Below are 13,754 nucleotides of genomic sequence, written 5' to 3'. Positions count from 1 at the left end.
ATGTTACTGTACGTCCCGTGCTAGCCATTATCTGCTCTCCAGGTTCCCTCTTTTGTAGCTCTAAAGCCAGTCTCCACCACTACTCTGAAAGGTCATTTTGTGGCTCAGCCAAACGGAGCCACAGTTGCACACAGATCTCCTGGCGTCAGCTGTCTCCTCCCCTACACTGGCCACTTCTCCCTCCTGCACCATTCCTCTGATTGCAGGGTTACATGATCGTGGTGAACAGGATCGGAGAGGACCATCTAGAGAGAAGAATGGCCACACAACCACATCCTGAGTCCATCAAGCCCTTTGGTAGCCACCCAGTGTCTCCAAACTCAGTGCTTAACCTTCAGCAGGCAGTGATCAGCAATTAATTTTATGGCCTTTAGCTTGAGATCAAAAATTATAACTCCTGTCCCCAGTGTTAAAGAAGACAGAGAGGGCTCAAAATGGGCTTATGCCAAAGTAGGACTCCCAGAGCTTCTGAAGGACATCCCAGCATTTTGTTTTCCTTCACACACATAGAATAGATTTTGTCCATACTGGGAAAACTACTGTTTTCCATTTTGACCACTGCAAATAGGCCAATGAAAACATTAGGATTCTCTTTTTGGTTCTCTTCCCCCCCCCCCCCCCCCCCCCCCCCCCCAAGATTTTTAGGTATTATAAAGTAACTTCTGCTGAATAAGTCAGTAGGTCAGAAAGGCTGTTCTACAAGTGCATTGTTTGTTTGTTTTTTAATTAAGTTTGAATTGATCACCACTCCTTTCATACCTCTCTTCATGGGACTATATCAGGATTTCTTTTGTTTGCTACTGATAGCATTGGATGAAGGTACCACATAGTAGATCCTGTGTAAGCAAATCTGTCATTAGCTTTTCAACTGATCATAGATTTTCTAGGGACTCTGTCAAGCTTGTTTGACTCCATTCCTTGATGAGTGATATATCACTGGCTGCAGGAATCTAACAAAACGTTCATTCTGTCCTCAGTGCATTGTCCAAGGTGGTTTTCAAGAGCCTGACTGTTCTATGCTGTAGCTCTGCTAATATGGGTTTATCCGCTACTATAAGGCCGTGTTGTTTGTGCCTGTTTTCTCAACACAAGCTGCAGCTGGTGCCCTTCTTCCACCTCTTTCTTCATCAGCCATTGCAATGGTATTTTCATAAACCTCCATAGTTTTTAGTTGCTTGTCTTTGGCACCCTCCTTTTCTGCATTGACTTTGCAGCACTTGCAGAAGCCACAGCAGTGTTTCCCACAAAAGGCGAGTGAAGACATAAGTATATTGTCCCAGGGCTCTAGGGAGTGCATCCAGACAGGTAGGAAATCCCAGTTTTGGAGCTTCTCAGGCAGTGAATGTGGTCGCCTCTTCTGCATAACGTTAATTATAACCACAGCAAGAAAAAGAGCAAACAGGGGAAGGCAAACACCCAGAAGGACTGGCCAACCTGCCAGTGACAGACCAAATACAAACAAGGGCAAAAGAAAGAAGCAGAGAAGGAGATAAAATATAGCAAACCATCTGTACTGGGCTGTTATGTTTCCCAGGGTCTTGGACATGCGGATTGGTAGCCGGGTATAAGGTAGTGGGTAAAACAGAATAATCCCAGAGACATTAAAGAAAAAGTGGCACAAGGCAATCTGAAAGCAAAAACATTTGAGAAGTTCATTAGCCAAAATGCCTTTAAATGCTCCTACCCACATGGTAATAACTTCCAGTGGCACTAAGGCTCCATGGTTTCCCTTCCCTTGCTCCTCACTGTTTTTTCTTGTCTTTTGTGCTATTTCCCTGCAGAGCCTTTCCTAGCACAAAACAAGGACTTGGAAATACCTTACACATTGTAAAGATCACTGTCTACAAACAGGGGACAGAATTTGGACACAAGGCAAGCCTAGAGGGGATGGCATATCTCCCCGCAGATGGAGAAGTCTTAAAATGCAGCTTTCAACTGCAAGAAGTGGATTCCATTAGAACTAAAGCTGACAAACCAAGCAGCTATCAGGAAATAGTTCTGTTGTTAGTAAGGCATGAGAACTACATGAGAACTGCTCATTATTGGGTTCTGCATCCGTAAGTTTTCAATGAAAAGATGGGAAGTGTAAATTAGATATAGCATACAGGGTATTGAGAAATTGTTAGTAGTACAAACCTGGATTTTACAAAAATTATAGCTAAAAGTTTATAGGGCACTGAGGAGATTCCTGGAATGTGACTTTGGGACTTTTATAATCATTTAATTCACATACTTCAAAATTGCTTTTTAAAAAATAAGCGTGAAGAAACACCTACTCGCTAAAGCTTTCAGAAGTCGCTTAGACAGAATAAGCATATACTAAACAAAACAGTACATGACCTGCTCACCTTATCTTATTTTCATTCTATAACTGTTATCAGACTACAATAAATATAAAACTACAGGGGTTTATTTTTAAAGTACATTATAAAAACAGCAAGTTATCATGAAATCTGATCTTGGTCAAGATAGTATCTTCTCATGATTACATCTGTTCTATCATGCCTGAGGACAATAAAATGACTTCTGTAATTTTCTTGATTTATTGTGGCTAGTAAAAAACATTCATCCTATTCACAAAGGAAACTTCATTATCTTTTCACTCTTTGATGTAGAGGGTTCATTCAAATGCTATCTGCTACCTGGAATGTTCTTTACTGGGTAGTAAATGGAAGCCCAAAACCTGGCTACCTACTTTTCAAATAGTCTGAAGCAACAAGGAATTCAATAAAACCCACTCAGATTAGATTTACAATGAGAAAATAGATCTCATGATGCTCACTGCAATTTCAGGTAGGTAGACAGCTTGCCACCTTAAGGGTTGTACGGCCTTCACCTAGGTTACAGGAGTCCCTGTACACTGCATGAACAGAGTTAGGGTCCTGAGGAGGGAACTTACAGAAATTAGTAACCCTCATAGCGGACTACCTAAGAGGGTTGTCAGAGATGCAGGCACTGAATTCCAAGCTGCAGAGACCCCATGGTCAGGGGTCAAGCGGCCCACCCTGTCTCAGTTCTCAATTAATGTAGTCAGATCAAGTTGGATTTACTAAAGCAAGATTCTACTATATATTGACATTCTGGGGATGTTTAGTACAAGCTTCTTGCTCTAGCAGTTGAAATTAATAAGCTGTCATTAATAGCACACACAAAATCAGGCATGATATCCATAGCATATTTGCATCAGAGCCAATTTTGTCAGGTTTTTCTTCAGAAAAATTGCAACTTCTAAATGAAGACAAGGAATCATTGGTTTATACTGACCTGTAATGCATATTTTAACGTACTCCCTGGACTTGCTAAAGCTGCAAGTATAGCTGTTGTGGTTGTGCCGATGTTAGCTCCTAAGGTAAGGGGATAAGAGCGCTCAATGCTTATAACACCAATGCCTAGGAGAAAAGAAACAGGATTGAGTGGTTTCAAAATTATGGAGAAGATAAAATATGGGGATAAAGAACACAGTATTGACAACTTACCAACAAGGGGTGTAATAGCAGATGTGAAAACAGAACTACTTTGGACAACAAAGGTCATACCAGCCCCTGCGAGCATAGCCAGGTATCCAGCTAGCCAAGTGAAAGGAAATGGGAAATCTAAAAAAGTAGAGGGAGAACATTGTCTTTAGTATAACAGAATGCTCTATGGAACAGTAACACAGCAGTGAAAAGACTATTAAGCATTTCAAATGTAGATACATTGTTTGCATATTGTCTCTTACATGACGATTTTGGGTCAGTGTCAGTTCTACTACTCTAATTTACCCTGTTCACTATACTCCCTCTCCAGCCTTCCACCATTGGATACACTTTGTGACGGATACTAGACTAGGTAGACATTTGTCCTGACCCAGAGTAGCATTTGTGTTGTAATACAATTAGGTACCAGAAATGTTTCTACAGAGGCAAACACAAAAACTTCTGGGTGTCTTGAGTGTCGGTTTTGACAACCAGGCACCTGCTGCATGCATTGCATGTTCAGAAAGTTCTGAAGACCATTCTGAGAAAATCAGGTTGGTTGTTCTATTTTCAAGTGGATGACCTTCTAAAAATCCACTTGTTAACACTTGCAAAGAAAAGCTAATCTCAGTGATTAGAAACTAGGCACAAGGGTCCTCTGTAGTCTGCAGATTTATGAGTGAGCCAAGAGGTGAGGGCTTAATTAATCAGGAAGACACAGAGGAACACAGAGTAGATCACAAATGAACAGTAACTGGCAGCTGATTACTTTCTACTCCTTGTGTTTGATTCTGGCAGTGTTGTTTGCCTGTGAGAAGATAAGACAGCATGGGGACCACTTTGTTGCCTTCCCCATTTCTGTGAACCCTCTCTTCAACCACAACCAGAGACTTGCCAGGACTGCTTTTCTCTGCTACATGTTCTAACATCTCCATGCAAGGGAGGATGAAGAAAAAGCAGCCACGTGAAAAAAACCAACATTTACACTCAATGGATCCGGGCTGAAAAAACACCTAGAGAACACAGGGAAAGACAAAAAGTACCACTATTCAGGTCTGCCTTATCCTGCTGAAGAGAGAATTAAGCAGTGGAAAAGGGCAAGCAAAGAGAATTAGATCATTAATCACTACAAACTTTTTTTCAACTTACTTTAGAAGAAACATGCAGGCTCTTTACCAGAGCAAGCAATCACAATCTCAGCACTTCAGCGCTATCTTTTGAGGATGGGAACACTACGTTTCTAACAGCTAATGATTATACATCAAGAAACAGAGCCTGGACTTTGGTCTCTGTTGCTGTTAATCTGCTGCAGTTCTCAAGCAAGCTGTTCACTAATAGATTTTTAAAAGAAAGAAAATAACATGCTTGGGAGAAAAAATGCTGGGGGGGGGAGGGTGTGATTTTGGTTTAATACTGTTTTCTTTCAACTATTCTAGAGTATCTGCCAGAACAGGAGATATCAATAAATGTGCTCAGTGTCCTTGTCAGTCCTGAAAACAATCTTCAGAAAAAGCAGATAATTACCAGTGTTGATTGTTTTCTTGATAACGCTCGCCACTTGTCCTTTAAGCACAGAGTTTAATAGCTTAACAATCATCACCAAACAGGAGCACAGAACAAGCAGGGACAAAGCCAGGAGGATGAGACCGATGCCAAGATCAGGCAGGTCTGAGTCTGTAAAGAGATGCCGGCCTGAAAAATAAAAAGAAAATGAATTGGCCTAGCCACATTTTTCTTCTGATTCCAAGTCCAGCTTTGGTTTTCATACATGGCCTTAAGAAAATGGGACCAAAGCACACACAGCCTGGGGGGGTGATGCAAAGAGTGAAAATGTGACCTCCCTTGCTCCACAAAAGCATGTCTGAGGGGGGCAAGAGGGGCTCTTGTATGGTCATGCTTATAAAATACACAGTGGGCAACCCTGCAGGGCAGGCAGGAGCTGGGTGACCATATGCAAGGGAGAGGAATAGAACGGTGTGAGGAAATTTTGGTGTGCTCCAAGCTGGATGGTGGATTGGCTCTTCCCAGAGGTGTCTGTGTGCCTGAGAAGGGCTGCTGAAATTCCTGAAGGGCATGCATAGGGATGGAGATATCCGAGCAACCATTACAGCACAGTAACTATAGCTCCAAGTCACCTGAACAGCAAGGGTGACATGATACTGAAGACCTCAATTGCTGATATCAGGGAGCATGGAAAGAGATCCATCTGCAGCCAGATACCATATGATGCTGGTAACTCCAGCTGTGTAGCTATAACAGAGCATGGGCTGCTCTGACTGCACCTGCAGTCAGTAATACCTTGTGTCCATATGAAGTTAGGTGCTTCTCAATATACCTCTTAAGTGGTCTGTTAACACCATGAGAAAGCTATATACATGTGTAAAGATACTACTAAAAGAGAAATAGTTCTACTACTTACATTTACTGATATATTCTGTTTCAGTTACATTCTTGAGGGTCCATGTTACATTTCCTTCAGACCAGCAAAGGTCAGGAGATGTACAGTTTTCTGAAGGTGGAATTGTGACATTCTGCAGTGTCTAAAGATTGTCAGACAAATCAGATAATTCAGTCACCTACAACCCTTCATTAAGAGCTCATGCAAAGTTCTAGGTATTTACTACAACCAAGCATTCATCAGCTAAAGGCAGATTTGTGAGCTGGAGTGTAAGGTGGCACCACATTAATGACAAGGCAAAATTTCTTGTATTCTTAAAATAAATGGCTGTGCTGTTATCCAAGTCAATCAATACAACATTTAAATATTAAAATATCCCCCAAGGATATTTTGTAATAACCATAGCACTAAGTCATTACTAGCTAAGAACCTTAACTACTGATGTCAGGGTTTGTGGAATGAGGTTCATGTCTGACTGCAGCTGGGGAACAGTGGCATTCCTTTTCCAGCCAGTGCCACATCTTCTTTGGGTCAAAGAAAGATCTCTTTACTGTCATCTTAAGTGCAGTTAATGGTCTGGTGAGTACTGCACAGGACTGTGATTCAGTGCTGTGAATACTAGTGCAGCCTCTGTTGCTGGATGAGCACAGGCTGCTTACACTGCCTTTCTGTGCCTGTTTTCCTGTCTGTAGAAACAGAAGTGCTGCTACTACTTTCCTTTTTAAAGCTTATATACTAAGAGCTAATTACTAGTACTATGATTAGCATTAGTATTACTGAGCTGAACGTGAATTTCTATTTATACCGCAATAAAACCTTCCTTGTAAGAGCTCCTAGCCCAGACATGTTGCATTCTGACACTAGGTCCATTAGTCCTTACACAGATTGAGGAAGAGTTTGCTGACTGAACTGTACTTCGTCACAACAGCAGCTAACAGCCAAATGGACTCTGAACCACGCTGCTGAACAGGGGGTAGCTTTAAGATGTGTTTGAGTGGTTCTATTGGGCAGAAACAGGGAAAGAGAAATCATATTTTCTTGCTGGGCACTGCTGCTGGCACCCTCATTCTCATTCCCCCTCCAGCTGATGCAGATGGGCAAAGCTGGGGGTGGATCCAGTGCCCCCACATCTTCAGGGAGCACCTGGTCTCCAGCCTCCCCAGTATGTCAGCCTTCACAAACACAACACAATGCTGTTTCTCACCTTCCTGAAATTTTTTCAGACATCTGAGTTTCAAAGTAGCTGCATGTGATCAAAATGTTTATCTGTATGATTTGCTTTAAACATACGGGGTCTGTATGTATTTACCCCTGCCATAAATCTGTCTAATCATTTTTTCAAGAAATTAGTTTAACCCACTAGGAATGTCAATCATTTAAATGATCTTCCTCTTCCCCCATCAAGTTCAAGTCAAGATTGTAGGGATTTCATGTGGGGTTTGTAATTTAACTGTGTGCTTGGGCAGTAGTTACACAACCAAAATACAGACAAACACAGAAAAAACTGCATATATGGAAATGTAACACTTTCTGTGTAGTTGCTTGTCTTCTAAGAGTGGGGTGACTGTAGGACTCAGGGGCTCAGACCTCACTGAGAGTTAAGTTGTGCCTGCCCAGACAGTGTGACAAAGGGGTAGCCAAGTGTGGGCTGGGGGCCTGAAAGCAGTACAGCTGCCCAAGCATCATGCCTACCCTGAGATGAAATATCCAGCTCCTCAGTAGTGTAACCTGAGTAGAGTTTCACATTAGCACAGCTCTGCTCCTGGCACTATCTCCCTAGCTAGCATTTCACTGGCCATCCAGACTGTCATTCAATAGGAGTTGGGCTCCACTAAAAACCCAAGCACTTAATTTTAACCTCCTCTGTCCTTAAGTATCTTCTGTCTCAGGACTTCAGGAATTACTTTTCTATACATACCAACAAGTAGAATAATTAGAGATCCAAGGGATATTTAATGCTCTAATTGTTAGTTAGCTGAACAACGCAAACCAAACACTCAGCCTCACAGTTTACCAAAATACTCATTGGTGTCGATCTTGGCAACAGATTTGTTCAAGCTGCAGTGCTGTTTGAGTGGAGAACAACGGGACATAGCCCCACAGAGGCTTCCTCTGGGGGCAATTTTCCAGGAAAGCTACAAATAACCAGCTGACACCAGATGACCCTAACACATGTAAGACTAAAGCTGGTTAGATCGATAGATAAACGGTGGGCAAAAAGATACTTTATTTGGCCTATATTGCAGATTTTTTCCACTTTCAGGGAGTAAGTGGAAGTATCTTTGTTTAAAGACATTTGGATGTGAAAGGCGTAAAAGGCTTGGCTCCAAACCACTACTTCTGATAAGCAAGGGCCTCCATGGTACCAAAAGCAACCAGATCAACCTCACCACTAGTATGACATCCTTGGTTTAAGTGGAACAAAAACTACATTAAATTGTTTTCATTCTTTTTCTGCTGAAAAAAAATACTCAGTTAAAAATCTAATTTTGCAATCCAATGACAAGGAGTGTCAGCTACAGATCAGTAATATATTTCCCGAGGAACTTGACAATTTAGCGTGATACTCACCACATTGGTTTCAGTTACACACCAAATCTTTACCAGGCTTCTGTTTTTTGCTGATTCATCATTTGTAGCAATTGCATTTATTACTGATTTATCAAGCTTTAAAAAGAAAAAAAAGGCATTATTCCAACTTGCACCACAGACTTCTGTTCAGCTCTACTGAAATAACTCCCTTTGGAAGCTCAACCACTTAAAGCCTGCATGACCATCTCTAATGTTGGAGCTGCTGCCCAACAGGTAGGAGGAGGTTTACTCCCAGAAAAAGGTACAACTCTATGCTCACAAATACTGTGTCTCATTCTCTCCAAATCACTCACCACCTCATCTCACCCTTTCTGTTTAAACAACTACACTGACACAACTGCCTAAATGCATTTACTGTCATTTTATGAGCAGCTCACATCCCCCCTGGCCTCCAGCTCTCCCTCTAAATGTGTGCGAGTTTCCCATAATTTCAGTGTTATCTCTTCAGGTCCTGTGCAGATCTTCTGGATGTGCTAGGGTGTCTCAGCTAGTACTATCTGCCAATGTCTAAGCAACATCCCATCCATCCTATGTGGCTGTATTTGTCCTTACCTGCCTTCCCAGTTCTAGCTAGGTCTATAATTATTAAGGTGAAATGTGAGGGAAATAGAAACATGAAATATAGAGCTGGGGCTTTATGAAATGTGAGTAAAAGAAACAATCTATCTGCTAATGAGCTTTACCCTGAGGACACGGAGAAATGAGTGGAAGCCTCCTCCCGCATATTCAGAGCATTTTGATTAGCTGTGACTGAACCAAGTAAGCAGCTTCCTTGAAGAGAGAAAGAGCTTACCTCAATGATGAGCTTGGTAAAGGGGTCTGTGATAACTTTTAGTAGCTGAGGGGCATCCTCACCACTTTCAAGACGAAAGGACTCAACTATAACACTGGTGAGACGGTAAAGATAGCCAGAAATAACTTCAATGGGCAACAGCGCAAACACAGCGAGCCAGTTAAAGAAATCATGGATTGTTGCCGCAGCAAAGGCCCTGTGAGAAGAAATTAAAAACCAGAGCTGCTTTTAATTAAATGACATGTGCACAACATCAATTAAATATGAAATCATGGAAGAGGGGATGAAACCCATTTCAGGATGAGAATCATTTAATTTCTGGGGTCAAAGGAGATGGCTACTTTGCTACAGAGTGCTAAGTTGTCTCCACACCATTGATGGAGTGAAAGAGGCAGCCAGGTGAGTGAAACAAGACAAACTAGAAAAGGCAAAAGTGATCCTTAACACTAGGCTGCCATGAGTACTTGTCTGAAGAAAGAAGCGGCTGTACAGTCTACATTTGTTTTGCTTCTCACCCATTTCTGCTACATATTAAATCCTCAGCCAGGCATTGCCTCTTCGACCTGTTCTCCCTGACTCATGGAGCAAGATACAGCTCTTTGCAGCCCTCTCACATCTTCTTGCAAATTGTTGGCATACAACTCCCTTCCAACTTCTCCTCCACAGCTTGAGGAGCCACAGCTCTTCCCTCAGAGGCTTTGGCTAAGTGTATTTCATACATCTGGTATGCCATAAATTACAAGGTACCAAAGTCTCATAAGCCTCCCAAGTTTACTGCCCATCTCCAGTAAGCCATGAGCTCTCAGTGATAATGTCAAGTGGCAGTCCAAAAGTTGTCACTGTATATATTTGACAGCCAGAACACTTCATTTCTCTACAGTTACCAGCTCTTGCTTACTGTAGACTTAAAAAACTTTCAACATTGAAGTCTCTTTTAAGGAGAGTAGACCAAAATACTGTATATTAACTTCTTGTACAGCCCTCCCATAATTAAGAGATAATCAAAGGTGGGTGGTACAGTGGGAGCAGTTGAAAATTTTTCCTTGTGCAAGACCCAGTTAAAAATGGTGGATTCTTACAAAACCACAAAATCCAATATGCTTTTCTTCAAGTATATGAAGCCATATAACTAGTCAGCATTATACATTGACCATGGCCATGCTTGTGACTTTGCTAACTAGACGTTCACATTTTGGTCAATAGAAAGGTTGAATGGTTGTAGTAGTGATAAGGAATATAGAAGAAAACCTCCAAAGAAGGAAGAAAAACAACTTTTCAGATCTAGTGTTTAAGTACAATACCTTCTAAATTCATTCCTGTCCCCGGCTTGCATGAGTGCCACAATCGTGTTTGTAACTGAGGTGCCAATGTTTGCTCCCATTATGATAGGAATAGCTGATTGGACAGACAGCACTAGAAAGCAGAAAAGGAAGCACTGAATGAAGAAATCAGATCATCAGCAAGCTCTTTGCTCCAATGAAAATTAACATCTATTAATGTCACTGGAACCCTGACTTCCCTTGATGTCACCGGGATTAGGGATTCCAATCCAGATGCGTTTGCTTTAATCAAGCCCCCTGGGAATGTGGTACTCCCATACTCCCATGATCCCCACTGAAACTGCAGTCCAAGGTTATCCCTTTCCACCACATGTTAAGAGGGCCAGAGTAAGATAAAGTCTCTTCTTTCCCAGGCATTTTCCTACTTACTGCAGAATTTTGAAATGATGCTACAGAAACAAATGAAGGTCAGTAACTGGATAACATGAGAAAAGTATGCAGATACTTCCAAAATTAATGCGTTCAATGCCAAGGCTTCCAATGATTTTCATTGCAGTTGTGGACTTACTATTACTACTACTACTACTACTATTATTATTAAAGATTTTATTTTATATCAGGACAACAGCTGTGAAAATCTTTTCCTTCAGTCTCTACTTGTACACCCAAATCTTCTACAACTTGAACACAGGCGGCACTGTTTGCACCCCAGACCAAGATTTATGAGTGATCTCTAGGAAGATACTGTAAGCAGACTTACATGTGGAGGACACCATGCTGACCACAATGGATGAAGAAGTGCTGGAGCTCTGGACCATAACAGTCACCAGAACTCCAATCACCAATCCCGCAACAGGATTAGACAGCACTGAATCATCTTTAAAAATGTCCCCTGCTGCTTTACCTACAAAAAACATATTCTCAAAGTGAGGGAAGTGCAAGGTAAAGTCCATAGGAATTATCAGAGCATTTAATTAAAGATCATTCAACCATTTAATTCATACATAAATAGCCATGCTTGGCAGCCAAAAAATGTACAGGATGATGTAGCCCAGGGATCCTAACTCAGGTCCTGAACTCTCAGCTTCTCAGTTATCAGAAAATACTTTATATTCTCTCATTTCAGTGACTGAACAAGCTCTACTGAACTCTGCAGAGAACCATATAAAACCACAGCCATCAGAGGAAGGACTGTAAGGACAAAAAAACCCACACATGCATAGATTTAAATGGTACTGCTGTCTTTGTATTTTTTGTTACTGCATCAAGGACAACTATTTTAATAATCATGAGTAATTTTATTCTTGTAGCTTTCTGTGTTGCCAAAAATCAAAAATACCTCCATGGAAGCTCACATATTTCTCTGATAACTGCTTCTGAATCCATCAGCAGAATTCAACCCTTGGAGACAGGTAAATGTGAAAAACACATTTCAATAGTTTTCGTCCTTGAAGGACTTGGGGGATATTTCAGTGTTGGATACTTTGATCAAGAGCACAATTTTCATATTTCACCTTGTTGAACTGTCTTTCACATCGGACAGATTTATACACAGATGTATTCATGTAAACTTTCACTAAAGTAACAGGAACCTAATAAGAAATCAGGGCAAATAATCCCTACATCAACAACCAACAACAACCAAGCTCTTGGAATTTGAGAAGCAAAGACCCTTTCCAACAAGTGAAGGTCAGTCTTCAATCAGAGCTACTTCTGAATCTGTATCTCAACACATAAATCTATGGAGAATGTTCTTGAAGAGTTATACTTGTAATTTAGTCACTCAGATGAAATTTACTGGCCCATTCATAGTTCATTCTTGATATTTTAGACATTTTCATACCTCCTACCAGTTGAAAAGCAGAGCTCAGTACATCCAGAGAACACACAAACATGTAGAGTAATCCAAGTAGCATAATAAACTTCCCTATCCCGTAGAGTACACGAATGATTTTTCCTTTTCTATCCAGTTCTGCAAAATAAATACATTATGCATAAAAGACGTGCTTGATGTATCTGGTTATCTGGTGTTCTCTCTAGAACAGTCTAGCACACAAGCAGAGACTATAGAGTCAAAGACAGTGTTGTGAACCCAGTGTGTGATTAAACCTGAAAGAATGTTCTTCTTAATCAAATTTTAACTGCAGAAGCAGGTAGTTCATTTACCTAGTTCTACCATGTAAAAGCATTTGGTATATGACAAAAGCCTTATGAAGTCTGAGATTGACCCTTGGTTTTACACAGTTATCCTCCCGAGAAAAGAAAGGCCATTAGGAGCCTGGATATAATAATACTCATTTTGGATTGTTTTCCATATATCTCCTTGTGTTTTAAGGAGGGTAAGCATGATTTCCAGATTCTGCTTAACTTATAAATATAATATCCCCATTCACTTCTGGGGAAGGTGAGACAGAATGTAAAGCCTATATATGAAAACTCCTCAAATCTTAAATTCAGTTCTGCAGAAAATATCATTTCAGAAAAATAACCAAGGCAAAGAGAGCAGAAGTGATGAAAAAAATACATGCAGATAACTTATTTACTGAGAAATGGCTACCTGACCACTTGACCCCAGTATCCTGCAGTTCCGGCAGAGCCCATGGGTCTTCTTCTTCCTGCCTTGTCTCATCTATCAAGGCTATTGTGGAAAATGCAGGTTGAATTTCCCCTTTATTTCCAAGTGAAGCCACATTGCCTGATGAAATAGAGCATTAAAAAAAAAAAAAAAAACGGTTTAATTACTTTCCATCTTCTCCAAGGAGACCCAAAACTAATATATCTCTGTAACTCACAGGTGAGCACATATTACCTTTGTGATTTTCTCCTTCTTTCCCAGCCATGTTCTGGTTTTGTTTGGAAGAGTCCCCAATATAGTTATTGGTTTCAGGCTTTTCCACCTCAGGCCAGGGAGCCATGATCTGTGACAAACAAAGTAGTGCTGATTAAAATGCATGTGCGGTCAAAATCTTCAACTTAGAACAGGATATGTGAGAAATATGATTATGTCTATGGGCAAAAGAGATGGAAATGGAATGGAAGCAATTTGTCCCTAAACACAGCTTTTTGCCTCAGTCTTCACTGGCAAGTGCTCCAGCCACTCCACCCAAGATGCAGAAGGCAAAGGCAGGGACTGGGAGAACGAAGAACCATCCACTGTAGGAGAAGATCAGGTTTGAGACCATCTAAGGAACCTGAAGGTGCACAAGTCCATGGGACCTGATGAGATACATCCATGG

At 41.1% G+C, this 13,754-nt stretch overlaps 1 protein-coding gene across 1 annotated transcript; it reads right to left on the bottom strand.

The window, feature by feature from the left end:
• Window positions 1–694: 694 nt before the first annotated feature.
• Window positions 695–13,436, bottom strand: SLC34A2 (solute carrier family 34 member 2). The gene is made up of 12 exons (XM_074821374.1): window positions 13,328–13,436; window positions 13,076–13,213; window positions 12,362–12,490; window positions 11,279–11,422; window positions 10,540–10,651; window positions 9,239–9,434; window positions 8,425–8,520; window positions 5,875–5,995; window positions 4,980–5,147; window positions 3,477–3,593; window positions 3,265–3,389; window positions 695–1,627 (listed from the first exon to the last, which is right to left on the bottom strand). Exons 1-12 carry the CDS (start codon window positions 13,431–13,433, stop codon window positions 1,052–1,054), a joined length of 2,028 nt encoding a protein of 675 aa, XP_074677475.1. The 5' UTR covers window positions 13,434–13,436; the 3' UTR covers window positions 695–1,051.
• Window positions 13,437–13,754: the final 318 nt, after the last annotated feature.

The sequence above is a fragment of the Strix aluco genome, chromosome 4, assembly GCF_031877795.1.
Source record: "Strix aluco isolate bStrAlu1 chromosome 4, bStrAlu1.hap1, whole genome shotgun sequence".
Lineage (NCBI taxonomy): Eukaryota > Metazoa > Chordata > Aves > Strigiformes > Strigidae > Strix > Strix aluco.
The sequence above is the reverse complement of the archived record's forward strand: the minus strand, read 5'-3'. Positions and strand labels throughout refer to the sequence as shown.